We start from the raw sequence: 25,138 nt of genomic DNA on the forward strand, positions 1-25,138 counted from the left end.
ACCATCAACATCATCACCACCATCACCGTCACCGTCACCATCATCATGACACCGTATCACAAACATAATCACCACCATCATTATCATCATCACCACCACCTCCACTACCACCAGCATTCCTCTTTTCCCTAGTCCTTTCTTGTCAATCTGGAGCAAAATATGGAAATGGAGTAAGTGGAGCACTAGTCTCCCTTCTTTCACTCATCCCAGTCCCCACAAGAGAGGCCACGTGTGTGGTTTTCAGATGGCAAAGTCTCATCCTGCCTTACAGCAAGAGGGGACCCCTGGGGCCAGATTCCTGAGCACCTAGTTTTGGCTGCAATAATGACAGTCCGGGTGATGATGTTAGGGTGGCCAAGTCTCCTCCCAGGGCTGGCACTTCCCCATCTATCAGTGTGGCATCGGAGGATTCCAGTGAGACGTAACATGGGGAGTGGCTGGAAAAATACTTTGTAACTGTACCGCGAATGCCAAGGGGCAGGGGTTCTTGTATACACGGAAGTAATCCTGAGTCAGTTTACAGGACGGGAAGGGCCCCTATATAGATGGCCAGGGTCCTTATGCAGGTAGAAGGGATCCTTATGCAGATATGAAAGCTTCTTATACAGGCGTGTGGATTTTTCAGTGCGTTCTGGAGTAGCCTATACACACAGGAGGGTTTGTGCTTAGAAGCTGTGTCCTTATACAGGTTAGGAATAAAAGTGGGACGGAGATTTTACACAAACACGGGCATCTTTTACAGGTGAGAGCACTTTCATACACAGAGGAATTTTTATCCGTGGAACTGGCCGCTCTTTGTAAAACGCTCTGTACTTACTAACGACCTTTACACAGACATGAAGGTTCTCCATAAGGATAAAGGGATCATTAGGTTTTAGGGTGAAATAACAATATGAGTGGCCTCTTATGGATAAGGAGGGCTGTTTTCAATCGCGGTGCAAACCAGCTCTCCGGATGCCACCGACGCCAGCAGCGCGGTACCTGCGCGGGCAGCAGGTGGGAGCCGCGACCACGGTGGGGGCGGGTGGGGGGAGCGGAGCGCCGGAGCCTCCTGACTCCCGCAGTCCCCGCCGCGACCACCAGGGGCAGCACCGTCCCCGCCCGGCCCGCGCCTCCCTCCCCCCAATCTCCGCCCCCCACCCCCTGCCTCCCCCCCGCTCCCGCTCCCCTGAGCCCAGCCAGACCCCGCGCCGCCCGCGCCCCGCTCGACTCCGGAGGCTCCCGCAGCCCCGGCGTCCGCCCCGCTGCCCCCTCCCCCGGGGGCCATGGGGGCGCCCCCGGGCTACCGGCCCTCGGCTTGGGTGCATCTCCTCCACCAGCTGCCCCGCGCCGACTTCCAGCTCCGCCCGGTGCCCAGCGGTTTCGCGCCCCAAGAGCAGGAATACCAGCAGGTGGGACCGGGCGCCAGGGCCTGGGGGCCAGGGCTGGGGGCCGGAGCTCCTGGGTCCCGAGGGAGGAGGGGGCTGGGTCACAGATCTCCTGAGCTCCCCCGGAGGCTGGGGGCCGGCCCGGACTTTGGGGTTGCAAAGGGAGGAGGAGCCTGGGGCTTCCATACCTGGAGGTTCTCCCGGGACGCGCGCTCGCTCGGGGTCCAGACCTCGAGCTCTCTCAATAAGGGAAGGCTGGGGGCCTGGACCCCTGAGTTCATGGAGTGGAGGGGAGGGGGGACCCGGATTCCCGGGTGTCTGATACCTGCCTGGGAAGCTGGCCTCCGGGGTCATCGGGAGGTTAGGTCTACTCTCCCTGCCCTAAAAGATGACCCAGCCCCACAGGATCAGAGCAGGTGAATATGTCCCAGATAAGGGGGGACCCAGGAGACAGCGGACCTGATAACGGTGGAGGGGAAAACGCTGGCTTCTGGGGTGCTGGGATGGGATTGAAAGTCTGAAATGGGGAAGGGGGCTCAAAGGGCTGAGTGCCAGGGCTGGAAAATGAAGGCGCGCTGGGAGAGAAAGCTTCCTGCCCGTCCCAAGAAAGAAGGGGTGGTCAGGACGCTGCAGGGGTGAGGGCCGAGATGAGGCTGGGTTTGGGGAGCCTCGGGATGACAGACCCGGGTCCCGAGGGTGGGGCCGGTGTGGGAACCTCACAGAAGCCGGGGTCCCTGGGGAAGGGACCCAGCTCGGGGCAGCTCCAACGGGCGAAAGAGCTGTCCTCTGACCCAGTTTAATTCAAGTCCTTGACTTTGAGATTAATGAGGAGAAAGGCTCGGCAGAGCTGGGCACGGGTGGGGGTGCAGGGAGTCCCGATGTGGCCCCAGGACGGGTCCTGGCCCTGCCGATGGGGCCTGAGTCCCTGGGCGCTGTCCTGGGTTGCTCCTGGGAAAAGGGGGCTGGGATTGGAGAGCTCAGGGGGCGTGGAGGGGGTCCCAGAAAAGCGCGGAGGGGATGCGTGCTGTGTTCTGAGCTATTTGGGTCATGGCTGGCACAGCCCTGAGCAGCTCTTCCCCGCCTGCTCCTCGCCCGCCCCCTCTCCCCACACACGGGGACCGCCGTCCCCTCGCCCACAGCCTCGCGATTACACAACGGACACCTCCAACCCCGCTGCTCCACCGGCTCCGGCCTGGGCCCAGAATCACGCCCGCTCTGGCCCCGAGACCTCCCGAAGCCTTACGCGGGGATCCGCGGCCCCAGTCACCGCCAGAGGCACGGGTTTGGGGGAGCCTCACTCCGCCCCCATGGTCGGGGGTCAGGGTCAGGGTGGCAGGGATGCGCAGGCAGAGCCCCACAGCCAAGGGGGGAGAGGGGGACCCCTCCAGGGACGCGACCACCGTGGGCACAGCTGCAGACACAGCTAGGGCCTCTGGGACACTGGCCCGCGGGGAGGCACACAGCCACACACACACACACCCGCATATGCACAGGCACACACACACGCCCACTTACTGCCAGCACACTCATATGCACACACTCACATATGCACAGGCACACTCAGACACGCCCACTTACTCCCATTACACACACTCTCTTACTCCCATTACACACTCACATGCACTCACACACATGCACAGGTACACTCAGACATGCCCACACTTACTTTCATTACACACCTGCACACATATGCACAGGCACACACACACGTCCACTTAATCTTATTACACACATGCACTCACATATGCACAGGCACACTCAGACACGCCCACTTACTCCCAGTACACACTCACATATGCACAGGCACACACACGCTCCCATTACACACTCACATGCACACACTCCCATTACACACTCACATCTGCACAGGCACACACACGCCCACTTACTCTCATTACGCACATGCACACACTCACACACATCTGCACAGGCACACACACACCCACTTACTCTCATTATACACCACATGCACACACATATGCACACACACATATACCCATTTACTACTCCCACTATGCACTCACACCCACATACAACACGCGCATATAGACACATGCATACACTCACATGGCTAGACCCACTTACACATACACAATCACACATATGCACACACACACTGCACACAGTGACTCAACACACGCTCACATACACACATAAGCATTTACTCCCATATACAAGCACCCACTGCACTTATATATATGTTGACACACTCATGCATGCACAGTTACACATACACGTTTATACTCCCATATACACACACATGCACACACACATTTATACATTTCACATTCACATATACACACACACGCACACATATATTGACTCTAACATTCATGTGCACACACACCCTCACATGCAGTCACGCATCCACACACACTCACCCACACTGTTACACACACACAACTGGACCCACTCACAGACCCAAGGAACTGTGCCCAGAACACGCAAATGCCCACAGATGTTCTCATTTGCAGACACCAGTGCACCCAGGAGGCACACTCAGGTGCATCCTCATCTCATGGAGACAACCCAAAGATAAAAACATCCAGTCTCACACCAGAAACACAAACACTGCACACACTTAGGACACACACACACCACTGTGCCACTGTGTGTGTGTGTGTGTGTGTGTGTGTGTGTGGGGACAAAGGCAGAAACACCATGGTTTAGGGGAAACAGCCTTGGCAAGTCCAGAAGTGTGACTCTGATCCCAATGTTGTCCCTCCAAGCTCCAGGGCTCAGTACAAACCCCCTGGGCCACTGTGGTCCTCTGGGCCTCTGGGACCGCACAGGTCAGCTGTAAAATCCCCGCCACGTGGACACCCTGTTATTCTGCAAGGCTTTCCCCACCGCAGAATGTTTCCACTGCTTGCCTCTGTCTTCCCGGGCCTGAGAGGCTCTCTCAGCCTCTGTCCTTGTGTGTCTCTCCTGTGTCTATAGTGTTCTCACGCTCTCTCTCCCTTGCTCTGCTCTTCCTCTCTGATTTGATCTCTTTTGCTCTCTGCCTTTTTCAGACTCATGCCCAAACCTTGTCTTATCTTTGTCTCTTTTTTTGGTTGTGTCTTTCTGCCTGCGCCTCCCTCCATCTCTCTCTCTCTCTCTGTTCTGTCTTCATTCTCCCAGTTTCCATTTCTGAGTCTTGCATACACACACACACACACACACAAACACACACGTTGCCACACAGCCCCTCGCCCCGTCTCTGGGTGACAAGCTCAGGCGTAGTGGGGTGTGGCGCTTAGCAGCAGGGGAGACAGTGAGCAGGGAGGAGAGGGGGAGGAAGCACACCTCCCCCAGCCTGGCCCGAGGCACCAGGAACAGGTGCCCCCACACCCTCACCGGCCCCCTGATCCCACACGATTGTGGAGGGGCCTCGGGAAATGCTCCATTCCAACTGCTGGCTGCAGGAGGAAACCCAGGCTAGGAGAAGGGGTGGTTCCTGCTAAAGGTTGCACAGCCATTGGAGGGCAGAGCAGAACTGCGACCCAAGGCTTGGGGCCCCCAGTTGGAAGCTCCCTGCAGCAAGCTGGCCCTGACACCTGGAACCCCAGCTGCCAGCCTGGGAGGGGCTGGGCCCCAATCTCCCCCAAGATTAGGCCAGGGATGCCTCCCACCTTCACTCTGACGTCCCAGACCCCGACCCCCAAGCCACGCAGGAAGGGGGATCTGAGTGTGGAACACGCTGGTGCCCTCGGAGGCCTGATGTCACCCCCTTCCCCCAGGCCTTGTTGCTGGTGGCGGCCTTGGCGGGCCTGGGCTTGGGCCTGAGCCTCATTTTCATCGCTGTCTACCTCATCCGCTTCTGCTGCTGCCGGCCCCCCGAGCCTCCCGGGTCCAAGACCCCCTCGCCCGGAGGAGGCTGCGTCACCTGGAGCTGCATTGTCGCCCTTCTCGCCGGCTGGTAATGGGGCCCCAGGGTGGGTGGGCGGTGGGGACAGGGCTCCCCAAGCTCTCTGCTGGCCTTCCTGGGGGTGTCCTCCGGGGACGTGGAGGAAGCAGACAGGAAGGAGAAAATTCCCTCATCCCTCTCCCCGCCATTTGCAAGCCCGCTTCAGCGCGCAGCAGGAAGGACTCTTCCATTCGATGGATGGAGAAAGTGAGGTTCTGGAGAGGAAGTGAATCAAGGGCAGCCATCTGGTGAGAAGGTGCAGGGTAGTCAGATGGCTTGGTTTTGGTGGCTCTCCCACTGAATAGCCGTGTGACCTAAGGGAGTGATAGTCTCCCTGGGCCTCAATGTCTACCTCTGTAAAGTGGGTATTACCGTCTCGCCCACCTCCTGCTGGGGTAAGATGGAGAGAAAGCACAGTGTCTGGCTTGCAGCTACTCTCAGCCAACGTTAACTGGTGATGTCTGTCATTCCGTCATTCACCAGCTCATTCATTCGACAACTATTTATTGAGTATCTACTATGTGCCAGATACTGACCAAGCCAGGCAAGGAGCCCCTCATGCAGCTTATGTTCTAATCAGGGAGACAGACGATAAATAGATACTCACCCTCCAAGAGCACCTCATCTGTGCCCAGACCTGAGCTGGTCTAATTCCTTCTCACAATAATGCTGCTGGATTCAGGGGTATCAGGCCCAGTTTCCAAAGAGGAAGGCTCAGGGGCAGAGGGGAGGTCACCTTTCAAGGCCACGTGGCTTAAGAGGCAGCATGGAGATTCAGACCCAGGCCCCAAAGGGTGCTTAGGGGGCTTCCAATGTGAACACACCACCTACCAAGAGCAAGCTCTGAGCATAGCCCCCTCCCCAGCACAGCAGCACCCACAAGTTACAGACGGCTATCCTCTTCCACAGACGGCGGGGGGGCGGTCCCACAGGGCCAGCGGCCTGCCCCCAGACCCACAGTGGGCAAGGGGAGGGACCTGTATGCGTGCCCTGTATCCAGGACGCTTCCTCCTCTGGCTCTCTGGCGTGGGGGGAGACAGGGGAGGTGGACAAAGGCCCAGTGGGGGAGAGACACGGCCCCAGCCCCCGCAGCCTGGGGGGAACTGGGAACAAGAGGAGCTTTGTAGGACTCCAAACAATGGGGCGGGGACACTGGGCGTCCGACCCGAGGGATGGGGGTGGAGGCCCAGCCGGGGCTGGGAACTGTGAGGGTGTCAGGCTCCCGCCCCCTCCACTGCGGGACACCGGCCGGGGGCGGGGACGGGAGGGGTCTGGGGCCCCACATTCAGGCCCCACAATGGAGCTCTGTGTGTTGGCAGGGCCCGGGCGGGGGCACGGCTTCTGGCCCATCCTCCAGCCTCCCTCCCACATTCCCTTACTTCCCTCCCAGCTGGCCAGACGCTTGGGTCCCGGGTGGGGGAAGGCTGAGAGCTCCAGGCTCAGCGTCCCCCCCAGGAGATGGTGACAGCTGCCCCCTCGTACCCTTAGGAACCCCCAGCAGGTGGGGGCGGGGGACGTCTCAGCACAAGGGGTTGACGCTGCAGACTCCAAGGATCCTAGGGCACCCTAGGACAGGTGCCAGGAGGGCTGCCTGCCTGGCAAAGGATGCGGGGAAGGGTGTGGGGCAGGCAGTCATCGGGAGGGGAAGACGGCCCATCCCGAAGCTGGGTGTGACTGGGGTTCTGCTCCAGGGAGGTGCGAGTTAAATCGGGGGCTCCCTCCCCCCTACCACTCCACCCACCATTAGCATCACAATGACGTCCCTCCACTGGGGGAGTGAGGCCTTCCCGTTACCTTGGCAACCGATGGGGGCCAGCCTGAAGTCGCCCTTTTCCCACGGGCTGGACCAATGGGGTGGGGCTGAGAGATGGGAGGGGTGGATAAGAAGGCGGGGTGGAGGGGATGGGGTGGGAGGGGATGGTGGCCCCCGGGGTCCTGGGACCCGCTGAGATTCCTCTCCCTCCTCCGCTCAGCATTGGCATTGGCATCGGTTTCTATGGCAACAGTGAGACCAGTGATGGGGTGTCCCAGCTCAGCTCCGCGCTGCTGCACGCCAACCACACACTCAGCGCCATCGACCACCTGGTGAGGGGCCAGCGACCAGTGGGACCCCAGACCCACACCCGGATGGGCTCCCCACACCCAAGGACAAAGGGATCCAAACTCAGAGCTAAGACCCCAGGCTTGAAGCTTAGGACCCCAGATTCGGAACTTCATCCTGAGACCCACGGACCTCAGACTGTCCACCCAACCCCCTACCCTGGCTGCAAATTGAGGACCTCACACCCGGGCCCAGCCCTGGACCTTACCTGAAACCCCCAAACCACACAGAAACCAACTACCAGGGACGCCAGCCCCTGTCCTCGGGCCAGATCCAGGGCCCCAGATCTGATTGTTGGCCCATAAGCAAGCTCAGGGACCCCCGCCCTGAGGCCCAGGTCCCCGACTTGAGGCTTCAGCTCTGACCTCAGCTCCAGGATTCTGGGCCCTGGGGCTGAGGCCTGGCCCCACCTCCGGCCTTAGATTCCATGTCCAGCTGCAGACCCCAGACCATGGAACCCAGACTTGCGACCCCAGATTCTGGAAGGCAGACGAAAACTTCAGACCTAAAGCTCCACACTTAATCTCAGTCCTGGGGCTGGACTCACTACCCTGGGCTCAAGCTACCAACCGCCCAGAGCTCTGGATAGAGGCCACAGAACTCCATGAACTTGATGTTGGAGCCCCTCCCCAACCCCTTCCCTTCCTCAATCCTCAGATGTCCCAGACTCCAGATCTCAGACACCCGCTACTGTGCACCCCTCCTTCACCTCTAAAACCCCGGGCCTTGACCACGGGCTCCCCCAAGGATGTCCTTCCCAGACCTCAGCCCCTGTCCTGTCCCCAGGTGTTGGAGACGGTGGAGAGGCTGGGCGAGGCAGTGAGGACAGAGCTGACCACCCTGGAGGAGGTGCTCGAGCCTCGCACAGAGCTGGTGGCTGCTGCCCGAGGGGCTCGGCGGCAGGCAGAGGCGGTGGCCCAGCAGCTACAGGGGCTGGCCTTCTGGCAGGGAGTGCCCCTGAGCCCCCTGCAGGTGGCTGAAGATGTGTCCTTCGTGGAGGAATACAGGTGAGAGGCTGCTGCTGCTGCTCTTGCTCTCAGTGCCAGCAGCTCTCAGACAGAGTCCCCGGGGGCACAGTTGGCCATGTCTGGAGACAGTTTTGGTTGTGACAGCCGGTGGGGGGGGGGGGTGTGCATCTTCTGGCATCCAGTGGGTAGGGCCCAGGGACTGTTCAACACCCTGCAAGGCACAGGACCCCCCTCCCCACCCATCGGCAGGGAATGATCCAGCCACCATGTCAATTATGACGAGGCTGGCAAGGCTCAGTGGCTCAGGCCTGCAATCCCAGCACTTTGGGAGGCTGAGGTGGGTGGATCACCTGAGGTCAGGAGTTTGAGACCAGCCCGGCCAACAGGGTGAAACCCCGACTCTACTAAAAATACAAAAATTTGCCAGGTGTGGTAGCAGACGTCTGTAATCCCAGCTACTCAAGAGGCTGAGGCAGGAGAATCCCTTGAACCCGGGAGGTGGAGGTTGTGGTGAGCCGAGATTTTGCCATTGCACTCTAGGCTGGGCAATAGAGTGAGACTCCACCTCAAAAAAATAAAAATATGATGAGGTCGATAAACCCTGCTGTGGAGGGACAGATCATAGGACCCCATGGCCATCCTGACACCCATGTCCTCGCCCATTCACTCACCCACCCCCTCCATCATCACTCCACTCACTTATTCACACATGCATTCATTCCTTGACTCACTCATTCAGCAAGTCACTCTTGGACTCAGTCACTCCTGAACTAACCCAGCAGGTCACTCACTCACCCGTTCATCCGTGTGACACGTGCATTTTTTCAGCACTATTTTTTTTTTTTGAGATGGAGTCTCACTCTGTTGCCCAGGCTGGAGTGCAACGGCACGATCTCAGCTCACTGCAACCTCCGCCTCCCGGATTCAAGTGATTCTCCTGCCTCAGCCTCGGGAGTAGCTGGCATTACAGGCATGCGCCACCACGCCCGGCTAATTTTTGTATTCTTAGTAGAGATGGGGTTTCACCATGTTGGCCAGGCTGGTCTCGAACTCCTGACCTTGTGATCTGCCCTCCTAGGCCTCCCAAAGTGTTGTTCCGCACCATTTATTTAGCACCCTCTGGCGAAAGAGGCAGCGGACCTACAGGTTAGGAACCTGCACTTGAAAGCCAGCCAGCCCCTCCCTAACCACGCGGCTGCAATCAAGTTACTTTGCAGGCCCCATCTGTGAAATGGGAATCGGGGCAGCGTCCCCCTTGTTAAATTGTTGTGAACTGTTGAGTTGGCATCTGAGTGCTGAGAAGGGCGATTGGCACAGGGAGAGCACCGCAGAGGTGCACGGGAAGTGCAGCCGCCCAGGTAGTGGGGCAGGGCAGTGAGCAAGTGGCAGAAATCCCTGCCACGTGGCTGCGTCCTCTAGGGGGCGCCAGCAAGGGACAAATGCAGAGCAAAACCCTCTGTAAGGTGTTGGGCCATGAGAACTTTGGAGAAAATTACAGAGGGGGCTGGGCGTGGTGGCTCACGCCTGTAATCCCAGCACTTTGGGAGGCCGAGGTGGGAGGATCACGAGGTCAAGAGATGGAGACCATCCTGGCTAACACGGTGAAACTCCGTCTCTACTAAAAATACAAAAATTAGCCAAGCGCAGGAGAATGGCGTGAACCCGGGAGGCGGAGCTTGCAGTGAGCTGAGATCCGGCCACTGCACTCCAGCCTGGGCGACAGAGCAAGACTCCGTCTCAAAAAAAAAAATTAGCCAAGCGTGGTGGCGGGCACCTGTAGTCCCAGCTACTCAGGAGGCTGAGGCAGGAGAATGGCGTGAACCCGGGAGGCGGAGCTTGCAGTGAGCGGAGATTGTGCCACTGCACTCCAGCCTGAGTAGTGGAGTGAGACTCTGTCTCAAAAAAAAAAAAAAAAAAAGAGAAAGAAAAAAAGAAAATTATAGAGGGAGATGAGGTGGAACAGAGTCTGGCAGTTCATCAGGGGGACTGAGAAGGTGGCACTTGGAGAAGAGGAGGCAGGGGGCTGTGCAGCGTCCAGGCAGCCACCCTTCCCAACGGCCACCATGATGGCATCCTCATCGCTTTGACCATTAGTAATCATTCATTCATTCATTCATTCATTCATTCATTCATGCGACGTCAGCTGGGGGCCCTGCCTGCGGGGCATGGGCTGAGATTCGGGAGACCTTCTGGGAGTGGGGAAGGCAGACTGGGGCTGAAAAAGCTGGAGGTCAAGACACACCTGCAGGGCAGCAGATGCAACAGACAGACAGGCCTAAGTTTGCGGAAATCCAGGTCCTGCACTGTGGTCAGGCCCAGGGGCCACACAAGCCGGGCCTCAGCTCCTCCTCCTGGGGGAGGGCAGGGAAGTGGGGGTAGCCATGAGGGTGACGCCAGGGTATATTCCGGGTGCACCACTGCGAAAGCACCCCACACTTGGGAGTCCCTCGAGAGACAAATCAGGGTCCCTCAAGGGAGTCTTGCAGCAGGCGGCACTTGTGAGGCTGGGGGGGAAGCAGCCAGAGATGAGGGTAAGGAGTGAAGCCCAAGCTTGTGGGGCCTGCAGAGAATGGCAGGATTAACTGGGCACTTACTATGTGCTGGGCACTGCACTGTTGTTCCCGGGGGGGGGTCCTTCCTCCCAGAACTCCATAGATGGTGGTGGGCTCCTTCCAAGGTAGCCGCAAGCCTCTTGTTCTCTGACCTGGGGTTCTTGGCCTCACGGATTCCAAGGAATGGGATCTTGGGCCATGCGGTGAGTGTTATAGCTCTATTAGAAGCCATGGGTCATGGAAGAGAACCGTGGAACCCAGCGACTAGCGTTCAGCTCGATTAGGACGAACCCAGGCACTGAGCAGTGCAGGAACAAAGGCAAGCCTTTAGCCCGATTGGGGGTAGCAATGGGCACCTGGCTGGATCAGGAGCACAGCAGACACCCTGCTGGATCCGGAGGGGTGGAAGTCAGTGGCGGGTCTGCGACTGCGGCAAATAGCAGTGGTGGACGGCGAGTAAAACTCAGCTCGAGCCATAACAGACATGGACCAGAAGAGTGTGCAGTTGCAAGATTTAATAGAGTGAAAATAGCCCCCATACAAACGGAGGGGATCCAAAGCAGGTAGCCGTTGCAGGCTGGAATGCCGGGGTTTATATCCCGATCACTGTCCCTCCCCCTGTGCCCTCAGGCAATGGATGATTGGCTATTTCTTTACTTCCTGTTTTTGCCTAATTAGCATTTTAGTGAGCTCTCTTTGCTACCTGATTGGTCAGGTGTGAACTAACTTGCAGGCCCCGTGTTTAAAGGTGGAGGCGGTCACCTTCCCAGCTAGGCTTAGGGGTTCTTGATGGGCCTACGAAATCCAGCTGGTCCTGTCTCTCACTGTGGCTTGGGTGCTTGCACCTCCTGAATCGTGGTGGGCGCTTTGCAGATATTTAAGTATTAACTTTTTTTTTTTCGTTTTTGAGGCTGAGTCTCACTCTTGTTGCCCAGGCTGGAGTGCAATGGCGCTATCTTGGCTCACTGCAACCTCCACCTCCTGGATTCAAATGATTCTCCTGCCTCAGCCTCCCAAGTAGCTGGGATTACAGGCATGCACCACTACACCCCGCTAATTGTATTTTTAGTAGATGGGGTTTCACCATGTTGGCCAGGCTGGTCTCAAACTCCTGACCTCAAGTGATCCACCCGCCTCAGCCTCCCAAAGTGCAGGGATTACACTGCGCCCGGCCAAGTATTAACTATTAAATAACATCTCAGTTCCCTCTTTCCTGCTCAGGCTAACCTCTAAGTGTGTCCACGTGCCTGGCACTCTCTTAAGCACTTCTAGTCACGCATCCCACTTGAGGCAACATTCTCAAGCCAGTGGTGCTGTGCTCCCCACGTTGCAGGTGGGGAAACTGAGGAACGAGAGGCTAAGGTTACCCAGACAGAGTTACCCGGCCGGTTAAGCGGAGGGGCTGGGATTGAGACCAGGCAGCCTCTGCCTCCAGATGTCATGCCCTCAGGGGATGCGATGGGATCCTTGGTGCAGTCTGAGAAGGAATATCTCCACTCTGCAGGGCGTGGTTGGGGATGGGGAGCTCGGAGAGGACACATCACATGTCCCTGGTCCAGGGCATGTGTGTGCGGCCCAGCCAGGGGATAGTCCCAGGTGCTCAGGACCTGTATTCTAAACCTCTCCAGTGACCCATCTCCTGATGAGCCCATTTCACAGATGAGCTGGGCTGTGGCCCAGACACAGTAAATAGCAGGAGGCTGAGCTTGGAGGGTAGTGAATGTGAGGCTGAGCTGGGGGTGCGGGGTGAACGTTGGTGGCGGGGTTGCTGTTCCGCCAGGGTGCCTGGAGGCAGGTTTGTGGTTTCAGCCCTACCATCTCGGTGAACGTTGGTGGCGGGGTTGCTGTTCCGCCGGGGTGCCTGGAGGCAGGTTTGTGGTTTCAGCCCTACCATCTCCCCTCCCAGGTGGCTGGCCTATGTCCTCTTGCTGCTCCTGGAGCTGCTGGTCTGCCTCTTCACCCTCCTGGGCCTGGCGAAGCAGAGCAAGTGGCTGGTGATCGTGTAAGTGTAGGCAGTAGGGGTTCCCCAGTGCGTGCCTGGCACTCTCCTGGCAGGCAGGACCTCAGTCTTACAACTGTCCTACACGGAGGACGGTGGTCCTTCAGGGCTGGGTACACACGAAGAAAAGAGAGTCAGAGTAGCCCAGGAGGGAGGCAGAGACAGACCTGAAAACAGGCAGCCCTCACAGTATGAAGTATGCTGGAATCATGGCAGAAATAATCATTGTGTTTGCAATAAACATGAGGATGAGACCAGGCGCTGTGGCCCACGCCTGTAGTCCCAGCACTTTGGGAGGCCGAGCTGGGTGGATCATGAGGTCAGGAGTTCGAGACCAGCCTGACCAACATGGAGAAACCCCGTCTCTACTAAAAATACAAAAATTAGCCGGGTTTGGTGGTATGTGCGCCTGTAGTCCCAGATATTCAGGAGGCTGAGGCAGGAGAATTGCTTGAACCCGGGGGGTGGAGGTTGCGGTGAGCCGAGATCACACCATTGCACTCCAGCCTGGGCGACAAAGTGCAAAAAAAAAAAAAAAAAAAAAAAAGATGAGGATGATGATCTATTGAGGGTCATGCATGCTGATTCCTTCAGATAAAGGAGTTACCATAAGACTCCATGTGGCCGGTCAGGGACCTGAGGCAGAGGGTGGTGGCCAAGTCCGAGGCTGAGTGGCCCTTAAGTGTCGTGGCAGAGCCGCAGGACCACGCTTATTTCACAGATCGCTCTACGCGCCCGACACTCTTTTCTGTACTCCCTGGAGTGCCTCATGCCCACCCTGTGAGGAAGGTGCTTCCTTCTCCCTGTTTTTTATTTTTGTTTTTTGTTTTTTTTTGTTTTTTTTGAGACGGAGTCTCGCTCTGTCGCCCGGGCTGGAGTGCAGTGGCCGGATCTCAGCTCACTGCAAGCTTCGCCTCCCGGGTTCACGCCATTCTCCTGCCTCAGCCTCTTGAGTAGCTGGGACTACAGGCGCCTGCCACCTCGTCTGGCTAGTTTTTTGTGTTTTTTAGTAGAGGCGAGGTTTCACCGTGTTAGCCAGGATGGTCTCGATCTCCTGACCTCGTGATCCGCCCACCTCAGCCTCCCAAAGTGCTGGGATTACAGGCTTGAGCCACCGCGCCTGGCCTATTTTTGTTTTTTATTTTGAGAAGGTCTTGCTTTGTTGCCCAGGCTGGAGTGCAGTGGCACGATCTCGGCTCACTGCGCCTCTGTCCCCTGAGGCTCAAGTGATCCCCCCACCTCAGCCTCCAGAGTAGCTGGGACCATAGGCTCATGCCACCACTCCCAGCTAAGTTCTTTTTTGAGATGGAGTTTAGCTCTTACTGCCCAGGCTGGAGTGCAGTGGTGCGATCTCGGCTCACTGCAACCTCTGCCTCCTGGGTTCAGGCGATTCTCCTGCCTCTGCCTCCCAAGTAGCTGGGATTACAGGCATGTGCCACCATATCTGGCTAAGTTTGTATTTTTAGTAGAGGTCAGGATGGTCTCGAACGCCTGACCTAAGGTGATCCGCCCACCTCTGCCTACCAAAGTGTTGGGATTACAGGCATGAGCCACCGCGCCTGGCCTAAGTTTTGCATATTTTTGTAGAGATGGAGTCTCGCTATGTTGCCCAGGCTGGTCTCGATCTCCTGGCCTCAAGTGATCTGCCTGCCTCAGCCTTCCAAAGTGCTGGGTTTATAGGCACAAGCTACCACACCCGGCCCTTCTCCCTGTTTAACAGAGGGAGAGACTGAAGATCAGAGAGGCTGGGCCACTTGCTCAGGGCCACACAGCTAGAAGTGCCAGAGCTGGGATTTGAACCAGGCAGGCCATTCCCATTGAAGGAGTCCCTGCATCCTCTCTGGCCCTGGTGGGGTGGGGCGGAGTTGAACTCGTGCCTCCATTGTCCCTGAGAGAGTGGGAGAGACCCTGCGAAGGTTTGCAGACAGGTAAACCTAGCCAACACGGGGCAAGTCTGGGACTGGAGGCCAGGCCTTCAGTTTGGGGACCCCTGGGTGCCCTTCCTGCTTGTTGGTCACCCTACCAGTGCTGACACGCCCCCTGCACCCCTCCCCACCTGGAAAGTCCAGAGACTTTCAGATTTCAGCCCTGGAACTGTCTCCCATTCTCAGAGGAGACAGGGCAGAGCCAGAGGCTGACCAGGCTGTGGGTGGACTTGGGAACCTTCAGGGGAAGTGAGCCCAGAGGTGAGCAGTCACCGTCTCAGGGTCCTGGAGCTGGGATCCAAGCCACGACCCCCTAGCCCAGGGCCCTGCTCATACCCCACACCCTGCTCATCTGGGCAGGAGCCAGATGTCCAGCTGGACGTCAGCAGCCACCGGCCCACCCCCCACCACCGAACTTCTGTGTCCCTAATTCTGATCCTCCAGGCTCCAGAGGTGGGTGTGGGGTAGAGGGGGCGGCTGTGATGGGATTTGGGGTGTGGAAAGAGGCTAGGCTAGGAGATTAAGAACCCCAGGCTGATCCTCCCTCCCCCACTCTAGGATGACGGTCATGAGTCTCCTGGTTCTTGTCCTGAGCTGGGGCTCCATGGGCCTGGAGGCAGCCACGGCTGTGGTGAGTGCCGGGGCTGGGCCATTGGGGGCCTGGAGACTTCAACTTCTGGATCCTGGGATGGCATGGCTTAGCAGAGAAAGGAATTGGGGGGCACGATCACAGCTCTGAGGTTTAGGGCTGGTTTTCTGGGTCCTGAGTGGGTACAGGTTGGTGTCCTGGACGCTTAGGCTGTAATGGAGGAGGGGCTGGAAGCCTGGATTCCTAGGAACGAGTGAGGAGGGGCTGGGGGTCTGGACTCCTGGGTGCAAGGGAGGAGAGGCTGGGGGCCTAGACTCCTGGGTCTGAGGGAGAAAGGGCTGGGGAGTCTGGACCCCTGGGTCTGAGGGAGGAGGGGCCTGGGGCCTGGACTCCTGAGTCTGAGGGAGGAGGGGCTGGGACCTGGACTCCTGAGTCTGAGGGAGGAAGGGCTGGGACCTGGACCCCTGGGTGCAGAGGGGAGCCGGGGAGCCAGGCACTGTGTGCTGTGGAAATGTGGAATTGGGGCAGTTTCAGGTTTGAGCCCCTTTTCTGCTGCCTCACACAGGGCCTCAGTGACTTCTGCTCCAATCCAGACCCTTATGTTCTGAACCTGACCCAGGAGGAGACAGGGCTCAGCTCAGGTGATTTCCAAGGGCCCGGTGGGTCCGCCGGTTTGGGCAGTGCAGGCCCTGGCTTCCTGAGGCCTCCTCTGTGCCCGGTCCTGCCCAGGGTGGGGTGGGGGTACAGCCCGCCAGGCGAGACCCAGCCCTCTGGAAGGGAAGCAGGGCTCCTGGCCACTCCCCAGCTCGGAGCCCTCCTGGAGCCCCGCCACCGCCCAGACCCTCATCCCTTCCGCTCCAGCTGGCAGCGCCTGTCCTGGTGCGCTGGAAAAGAGGGCGGGATTAATACGCTGGTGCCAGGAAGAGAGAGGAGGGTCAGGAAAGGGTGCTTCTGGGCGTCAGGAATGGGGGCTTTCGCCCCCTGGAGAAAACTGGGGAGCACCATTAAGTCAGGGTTTCCCAGGGAGTACAGGGATGTGCACCAGCGCCTGCTCTGGCTGTGGCAGGAGCAGAAGGGACGCGGGGCTGGCGGGTCTCTGAAGGTAAGGCCATCTGGCTCCAGGAGGCCTCCAGAGCTGGGCTGAGGCCCCTAACCCTGCTAACCCCCCAGTCCCCGGCCTTCCCCCGGGAGGTCCCTGGGGGCCCAGGCTCATGGCCTCCTCCCCTCTCCTCCTCCCACTTCAGACATCCTGAGCTATTATTTCCTCTGCAACCAGGCCGTCTCCAACCCCTTCCAACAGGTTAGGGCTGCGGGCAAGGGAAAGGGGTGTTGAGGGAACCAGAAATCTGGACTCTGAAGGGAGGGGGAGGGGCTGGGGCTGGGGCCTGGACTCCTGGGTTCCGGGGAGGATGCAGGCCAGGGGCCCGAGTGCTGTGTCCGGAGGAGAGGAAAGAGGGCCGGGGACGTCGACTCCTGGGTCCTCCTCCCTCCCTTTCTCTTTCTGCAGAGGCTGACTCTGTCCCAGCGAGCTCTGGCCAACATCCACTCCCAGCTGCTGGGCCTGGAGAGAGAAGCTGTGCCTCAGTTCCCTTCAGCGCAGGTCGGTGGGTGGGCGCTCCCCAGACACGTGGACCCCAAGGGGAAGGCGGGAGGGGCGCGGTGGAGCTGTGGGGCGTAGGTAGAACCCAGAGACCCGGACCCCTTGGCCGTGTGTGGGCGGGGCTCTGGGTTGTGGGCGGGGCCGCAGAGCTGGGCGGGGCCCTATCTTGTGGGCGGGGCCAGGGCACTGGGCGAGCCTGACGAGTGGGTGAGAAAACGACCTGTCCTCGCCCTGCAGAAGCCTCTGCTGTCCTTGGAGGAGACTCTGAATGTGACAGAAGGAAACTTTCACCAGTTGGTGGCACTGCTGCACTGCCGTGGCCTGCACAAGGTGAACCCCCTTCCCCTTCCCAATTTCTTCTCCCACGGGGAGTCTTGGGAGCCTCTGCCTCGACCCACAGAACTAGCTCCTTCCTCTCCTTGGACCCCTGCCATTGCGCCTGAGGATATCTCTGTATCCTGTTTATATGATTTATCTGTCCTATATCTATTCTCTACCTGTCGTCTACCTACCTATCAAGCATTATCCACATTCCTTCCCTCCTCCCTCCCTTTCCCCCCTCCAACTCCCGCACTCCTCCCTGGGTCCCCATCCCACCCTCCCCGTCCATTCCTGCCACCTTTTCCTTCCTTGTCTTCTCTCCTCTCTCCTTCCTCCTGCCTCTCCCTCCCTCCTAGAGGCTGCCGCTCAGTGAGTTCAGGAATAAGACTGCCTGGGTTCCAGTCCTAGCTCTTGACCAAGGGCAAGTCACCTAACTTCTCTGTACCTCAGTTAGTTCCCTCACTTATAAAACTGGGATTGCAAGAGTGGGCACCTGTCCAGCTCCCCTGGGGCGTATGCTGTTCATACACTGGACAGGCAGGGGCGGGCAGGGTGCCCAGGAGGAAAGATATCTGGTGTCCTGCAGACTCCAGCTTGGGTTTTGCTGTAGGCTGCGTGGCCACAGGCAGGTGAGCCTGGCTGACTCTGCTTCCCACCCCTACCGTGAGGAAGGACAAGTGTTATTTTTTTTTTTTTTTTTTTTTTTTTTTTTTACTGGATGGTCGTGAGGATCGAAAAAAAAAAATTCCCTTATAAAACAGTAGGAGCTGACCGGGCGCAGAGGCTCACACCTGTAATCCCAGCACTTTCGGAGGCCGAGGTGGGCGGATCACCTGAGGTCAGGAGTTCAAGACCAGCCTGGCCAACATGGTGAAACCCCGTCTCTACTAAAAATACAAAAAGTTAGCCAGGCGCGGTGGTGGCACGCACCTATAATCCCAACTACTCGGGAGGCTGAGGCAGGAGAATTACTTGAACCCATGAGGCGGAGGTTGCAGTGAGCCGAGATTGCGCCACTGCACTCCAGCCTGGGCGACAAGAGCGAAACTCTGTCACAAACAAACAAACAACACCAGTGAGAGCTGTTCGAAAACACACCCGAGGATGCCTTTCCCCGGCCAGTCTGCCCATCAAAGACCGCACATGTGCATAGCTTCACCAAGTACCTGACCCTGTTGCGTTTCACAGGTGGTAACTCATCGATGACTCATAACAATGCTATGAGGAAGGAACTATGATTATCCCTTATCCCACTGAACAGACTTAGAAGATGAGGTGCAGAGTTGAGGGACTTTCCCAAGGTCCCACGGCCAGCCAGCCCGTGCACACTGAAGAGAGAGGGACCTTCCGGAGGGCCCCACCCTCTGCCCCCCACAGCCAGGCAGTTGTCCAGTCTTGTCCTTTCTGCTTCTGGAATGCCTTTATCCATCTACTCTCAATGCCCAATGCCCCTACTGCAGCTGAGGCCTCGTTCTCTCTCCTGGAGAAGGAAGCATGGTCCCTTCCCCATCTGTCCCCCCATGGACCCTAGAATAGGGCTGCCAGATTCAGCAAACAGCAAACCACTCTGCTATAAGTATGCCCGGTGCAATGCTGGGGAGATACTTACCCTAGAAAATTATGTATCTGTCCTCCTCCTTCCCTTCCCTCCCTTCACAAAGGGGTCCGGGGGGCCTGTATTCCAGCCCAGTTTCTGCCTAGGCCACAGAAAACTGCCTGGACCCCGGTTTATCCTTATGGGCATCTGATATTGAAATTGAACTGGAAGTCCTGAATTTGATCTGGCAACCCTACCCAAAAGGGATTCATCTACACCATACCTGGACCTGAGCTTTCCCTGGTCTGGCTCAGACGGACCCCTTCTGTGGCTCCCACTGCCCCCCACCCTTCTGAAATTGGCATTCCGAAAAGGGAGTGGGGAGCAAGCACTGAAGCCATGTTCAGAATTGCCGACTATTGAGCTGGGAAAGGTTGGGCCCCCACCCAGCCCAGGGCTGCCCTGATCTTTTGCATAAGGATAAACTGGGGTCCAGGCACTTTTCTGTGGCCTAGGCAGAAACTGGAATACAGGCCCCCAGACTCCTTCGTGGAGGGAGGGAAGGGAAGGAGGAGGACAGATCACTCTACCCTCCCCTACAGCTGCACCATGAGAACCTGGGCCTCCATCTCCCCTGTCAGGGCATCAGGGTCCTCACAGATTAAAAACCAAGAATAAGCAGCCAGGCCGGGCACTGTGGCTCATGCCCCTAATCCCAGCATTTTGGGAGACCAAGGTGGGTGGATCACCTGGAGGTCAGGAGTTTGAGAACCGCCTGGCCAACATGGCGAAATCCCATCTCTACTAAAAATACAGAAAAACTAGCCAGGCGTGGTGGCGCACCCCTGCATTCCCAGCTACTTAGGAGGCTGAGGCACGAGAATTGCTTGAACCGGGGTGGTGGAGGTTGCAGTGAGCTGAGATCATGCCACTGCACTCCAGCCTGGGCGACAGAGCGATCATCCATCTCAAAGAAAAAAAAAAAAAAAAGAGGGGGCTGGGCATGGGTGCCTTGTGCCTATAATCCCAGCACTTTGGGAGGCCCAGTGGGGCAGATCAGAACTCCTTGAGCTCAGGAGTTCAAGACCAGCCTGGCCAACATGGTGAAACCCCATCTCTATTTTAACATTAAAAAAAAAAAAAAAACAACAACAACAATAAGGGACATCAGGGATGAGGAGGAAGGAGGGTGTGCGCCGGAGCCTAAGTGAATCAGCTCCATCTCACTTCTGCCCTTTCCAGACTGTGTGACTCCGGACAAGTAGCTTGCCCTCTCTGGGCTGCAACTTCTTTCCACCATTGCAAAAGGCAGCAGCGTGTGGGGGTCAGTGTCTGCCTGGCAGGGCTGTTGTGAGGATGAAGGACAGTGTGCATGTACCAATACTCTCAAAACAGAGCCTCCATTGCCCTGACAGGTCCCTACCCCTGCCCTCACTGGCTTAGTAACAGACACCCCACCTCAACCAGGTGTTCCTGCCAGAAACTCAGGCTCATGCCTCCCACAACCAGCTCCCTGCTCTTACCTCCCACAACCATTCTCGGAACAAGTTCTGTTGGCCCTTCCTCTGAAACCTATCTGGACTCCCACCACTGTTCCTACCTCCACCACTGTGCCCGGGTCCCCGCATCCTAAACGCCATGACTGCAGGGGCCTCTTCCCTGTCCCCCCTTGCCTACCCCCATCTGTCCTGCATGCAGCAGCCAGCCAGCCGGGTGATCCTTTTAAAACACAATCCGATCAAGTTCTTCCTCTGCTTAAAACCCTTGGTGATTCCCCCTGGACACGGATTAAAATCCCTGCTCCTCGCCCTGACCTACAAGGGCCTGGGTGGTCAGTCCTGGATACGTCTGCCTCTGGCCTCAACCCTTCCCAGCTTCCTCTGCACAGCCCTCTGCCTGGCTCCTTCCTGGAGGACCCATCCCTGCTGGTGGGGTCACCTGACCTACTCCCACCCTGCACTGACCCTCGCCCTCCTACCTCGTTGCACACACCACCCTCTGAGATGACCTTCTCTGTCCTGTTTACCGAAGTTTCCTGGTACTGGGGGCAGTACCACCACGCCTGGCTAGTTTTTCTGTATTTTTAGTAGAGATGGGATTTCGCCATGTTGGCCAGGCGGTTCTCAAACTCCTGACCTCCAGGTGATCCACCCACCTTGGTCTCCCAAAATGCTGGGATTAGGGGCATGAGCCACAGTGCCCGGCCTGGCTGCTTATTCTTGGTTTTTAATCTGTGAGGACCCTGATGCCCTGACAGGGGAGATGGAGGCCCAGGTTCTCATGGTAGTGGGGGCTCTGTCAACCCCCACTGAGTGCATTAGGCTGTGCAGGTGCTTAGCATTCGGTGAAGGCCGTTTCTGCTGATTTCTTGGGATGACAGTCATCAGAGCCAGCATTTGTTGGCGTGTTGAGTGTGTATTGTGTGTGTGGTGTCATCCTGAGCCACTGGTTGGTTCTTTTACGTGCCGTTCCATGTGCTGTAGCCCCCATGGGCACTTGACTGGGTGCAGAGTTGCTGTTGGTTGCCACACCGCGGGAGGGGGTCCTCCTGGCATCTGGTGGGTGGAACTGAGCGGTGCTGCTCAGCACCCCACAACACACAGGGCAGTGCCGTCACCACAGAGAATGATCTGGCTCAAAATGTCAGCAGGGCCCAGGTTATGAAGCCCTCAGCCCTGGGCCAAGGCGGAGCTGGCGGTGGCTGGCCTGCAGGCGCCTGGTACAGGAGAGGATGCTTCTGCAGGGGGTGCCGCTGCCGGGACGCAGAAGGGAAACAGGAGGGGCAGTTCTCAGGTTCCGGGGCAGATGAAGATGGAGGAGAGGGCCCAGGGCTGGTGGGAGATGCTGGACTGGTTCTGGATGTGGGGTGCTGGTGGGGAAGGATCCATGTGAAAGGGAGATGGGGACCTGCAATGACAGGGTTGGGGGGGGGTTGTGCAGCTCAGGAGACGCCAAGTCTGGAGTCTGTGCAATTCATTCCTGAGTGCCAGGCCTATCACACCAACGACCCCACTGTATTCTCAGAACCGCCCTTTGACAGGGGAAACTGAGTCACAGAGCAGTCGGCTGACGTGTGCAGTACCACAGCTGGGAGGACAGCCAGACTGGTGTGCACAGTGTGTGCTGGTGGGGGAGGGGGTGGGGGCACCGCCCGATGACGCCCTCCCCTCAGGACTACGGTGCAGCCCTGCGGGGCCTGTGCGAAGACGCCCTGGAAGGCCTGCTCTTCCTGCTGCTCTTCTCCCTGCTGTCCGCGGGAGCGCTGGCCACCGCGCTCTGCAGCCTGCCCCGCGCCTGGGCCCTCTTCCCACCCAGGTCAGGAGCGGGGGAGGGCAGGGTCCTGGGGAGCGGGGGCAGCACCTGGGGACCATGGTTGGGGTGGGGGGTGCAGCCTCCTGATGGGTCCCCATCCCGCCTCTCTGCCATGCCCCGCATCAAACCCCAGTGACGACTACGATGACACAGACGATGACGACCCTTTCAACCCGCAGGTACTGGACGCCCGGGTCTGAGGGAGGAGGGGCTGGGCCTGGACTCCCGGGTCTGAGGGAGGAGGGGCCGGGGGCCTGGACTCCCGGGTCTGAGGGAGGAGGGGCCGGGGGCCTGGACTCCCGGGTCTGAGGGAGGAGGGGCCGGGGGCCTGGACTCCCGGGTCTGAGGGAGGAGGGGCCGGGGGCCTGGACTCCCGGGTCTGAGGGAGGAGGGGCCGGGGGCCTGGACTCCCGGGTCTGAGGGAGGAGGGGCCGGGGGCCTGGACTCCCGGGTCTGAGGGAGGAGGGGCCGGGGGCCTGGACTCCCGGGTCTGAGGGAGGAGGGGCCGGGGGCCTGGACTCCCGGGTCTGAGGGAGGAGGGGCCGGGGGCCTGGACTCCCGGGTCTGAGGGAGGAGGGGCCGGGGGCCTGGACTCCCGGGTGAGGGAGGAGGGGCCGGGGGCCTGGACTCCCGGGTCTGAGGGAGGAGGGGCCGGGGGCCTGGACTCCCGGGTCTGAGGGAGGAGGGGTTGGGGGCCTGGACTCCTGGGTCTGAGCGAGGAGGGGCTGGGGGCCTGGACTCGGGCCTGAGGGAGGAGGGGCAGGGCTCCCACAGTACAAAACCAATTCCCACTCCATTCCCTCCTCTCCCCTGAATCTTCCAGCAGGAATCCAAGCGCTTTGTGCAGTGGCAGTCGTCTATCTGAGCCCCTCCTCCCTGCCGGACTGGACCCTGGCTCCCCTCTTCGGTGAGCTTCCAAGGGACACCCCCAGCTCCTACAGCCTGACCTCTGCCCTCTCCTCCTGCCCTCTGAGCTGCTCCAGGCATGGGCTGCGTGCTTCCTGCTGGGTGGATCCCACGGGGCAGGCCCTCCCACCTGCATCACTGCCCCGTCTCTCCCTCTCTCCGCAGTTCCTTCCCTGGCTGCCGGAGGAGACCCCACTAACCCAGCCTGCCTGGGCTCTGACCACTAACACTCTTGGCCACGGACAGCCCGCACAGGACCGCCTCCCTGTCCTTGGCCTTGGGAGTAGCTGAGGGGGCAGACTAGGGAGTAGGGCTGGCAGGGGAGGGGGCAGACAGCCTCACACCCTTCATCCCTGGCTGCCGGTCCCATCCTTGGAGGGACTGAGCTGGGGGCGGGGGACATGAGTCCCCCTGCTGCCCCCGCCACATCCCAGTGGGCTCTGACCCCCTGATCTCAACTCGTGGCACTAACTTGGAAAAGGGTTGATTGAAAATAAAAGGGAAGACTATTTTACAAGCAGCTGAGCCCTCCTTATTTCTCCTCTCCCTTGATTCGGGGCTGTGACATCCTCCCTGCTGTCCTCTCTCCCCTGGCCTCCCAGCCGCCAGGAATTTCTGTGCCTGTCCAGGCTCAGCAGGGGCTCCAAAGACATGGTTTTTAAAAAAAAAAAAAAAATCAAAAAACAAAAAGAACCCTTTCTTCTGATTCTAAAAGTAATACATGTGTTCTGACATAGGAAGACACAGACATCTCTGGCACAGAATAGATGGCCTAGAAATAGATCTAAGTGTGTGTGTGTGTGTGTGTGTGTGTGTGTGTGTGTATATATATATATACACATGCATGACAGAAGACAGATTTCAAGTCAGTGTGGAAAGGACGGTTGGTTTAGCAGCAGTAGTGACATATCGGCTCTCCATCTGGCCAAAACCTTCTATAGATAAGATGGGTGGAAGATCTGGATGTGTACAAGTAAAGGCACAGAATTTCAGGAGAAATTAGGAGGGTGGGTATGGTGGTGCATGCCTGTGGTGCCAGCTACGCGGGAGGCTGAGGCTCCTGGCTTGAGCTCGTTTCGAGGCTGCAGTGAGCTGTGATCGTGCCACTGCACTCCAGCCTGGGCAACAGATCAAAACCCTGTCTCTTAAAAAAAAAAAAAAAAGACAAAAAACAGAGAGAGGCTGGCTGCGGTGGCTCATGACTGTAATCCTAGCAGTTTGGGAGGCCAAGATGGGTGGATCCCTTGAGGCCAGGAGTTTGAAAGCAGAGTGGCCAACACAGTGAAACCCCATCTCTACTTAAAAAAAAAAAAAATTAGCTGGGCGGGGTGGTACAAGCCTGTAACCCCAGCTACTCGGGAGGCTGAGGCAGGAGAATTGCTTGAACCCAGGAGGTGGAAGTTGCACCCACTGCACTCCAGCCTGGGTGACTGAGTGAGACTCCATCTCTGGGGGGGGAAAAAAAGAGAAATTAGGAGAATATTTGTATGTTGTCTGCATGTTGTATAACTGGGTAGGGAAAGTGGGGAGGGAGGAGTTTCAGCAAGAGATCATAAAACCAGAAAGGAAAAGATAGCTTATTTGACAAATTATAGATTCAAAAAAAATGCCGTAAAGTCAAATGGCAAATTGATAGACTGGGGAACAGTGAGAGAGAGTGTGAGAGTGTGTGTGTGTGTGTGCATGTGTGTTAAAAGTTGTGATGCAGAAATATATTATTCTTAAAAGATATAATCTAAATATATTCTTAACAGATATAATCTACAAAAGCTTTCATAAACTAAGAAAAAGACAACCCATTTAAAAGTAATCGACTGAGATGAATATTCAATAAAGTAAAAATTCCAACATCAGTAAACAGACAAAAAGATTCAAACTCTAATAACTGGGAAATGCAGTTTGAAAGAATGAGAGACTACTCTTTTTCACTACCCAGATACAATAAAATTAACAAGAGTGCTGACGTCCTGGGCGGGCAAGGATCTGGAGGAACAGGCACTCAAAACACTTCTGAGGCTGCAAACTGCCACTATCCCTTAAAAAAAAAAAATGTGCTTGTATGTGATCAGATC

At 57.7% G+C, this 25,138-nt stretch overlaps 1 protein-coding gene across 6 annotated transcripts; it reads left to right on the forward strand.

Moving 5' to 3' along the window:
* The first annotated feature begins 1,138 nt into the window (after nt 1-1,138).
* On the forward strand, nt 1,139-23,586 carry TTYH1 (tweety family member 1). Of its 6 annotated transcripts, none has more exons than XM_050771923.1 (14): nt 1,162-1,391; nt 5,090-5,268; nt 7,230-7,341; nt 8,144-8,364; nt 12,784-12,879; nt 15,360-15,432; nt 15,956-16,031; nt 16,635-16,690; nt 16,898-16,990; nt 17,228-17,320; nt 22,021-22,163; nt 22,294-22,339; nt 22,984-23,067; nt 23,232-23,586. In XM_050771923.1, the coding sequence occupies exons 1-13, from the start codon at nt 1,266-1,268 to the stop codon at nt 23,023-23,025; spliced, it is 1,356 nt and encodes a 451-aa protein (XP_050627880.1). In that variant the 5' UTR covers nt 1,162-1,265; the 3' UTR covers nt 23,026-23,067; nt 23,232-23,586. The 6 variants fall into 6 exon arrangements, with proteins under 6 accessions (XP_050627876.1, XP_050627880.1, XP_050627881.1 ...); XM_050771924.1 differs by having other exon boundaries at nt 22,987-23,067; XM_050771919.1 differs by lacking the exon at nt 22,294-22,339 and having other exon boundaries at nt 1,139-1,391; nt 22,987-23,067.
* Nucleotides 23,587-25,138: the final 1,552 nt, after the last annotated feature.

Source organism: Macaca thibetana, chromosome 19, assembly GCF_024542745.1.
Source record: "Macaca thibetana thibetana isolate TM-01 chromosome 19, ASM2454274v1, whole genome shotgun sequence".
NCBI classification, from domain to species: domain Eukaryota; kingdom Metazoa; phylum Chordata; class Mammalia; order Primates; family Cercopithecidae; genus Macaca; species Macaca thibetana.

Coding starts and splice junctions, on each gene's coding strand:
- TTYH1 (XM_050771918.1), top strand. CDS start 6,429: ATGGGGGTGGAGGCCCAGCCGGGGCTGGGAACTGTGAGGGTGTCAGGC. Junction 15,433..15,955: donor TGGAGGCAGCCACGGCTGTG/GTGAGTGCCGGG, acceptor TGCCTCACACAG/GGCCTCAGTGACTTCTGCTC. Junction 16,991..17,227: donor CTCAGTTCCCTTCAGCGCAG/GTCGGTGGGTGG, acceptor CTCGCCCTGCAG/AAGCCTCTGCTGTCCTTGGA.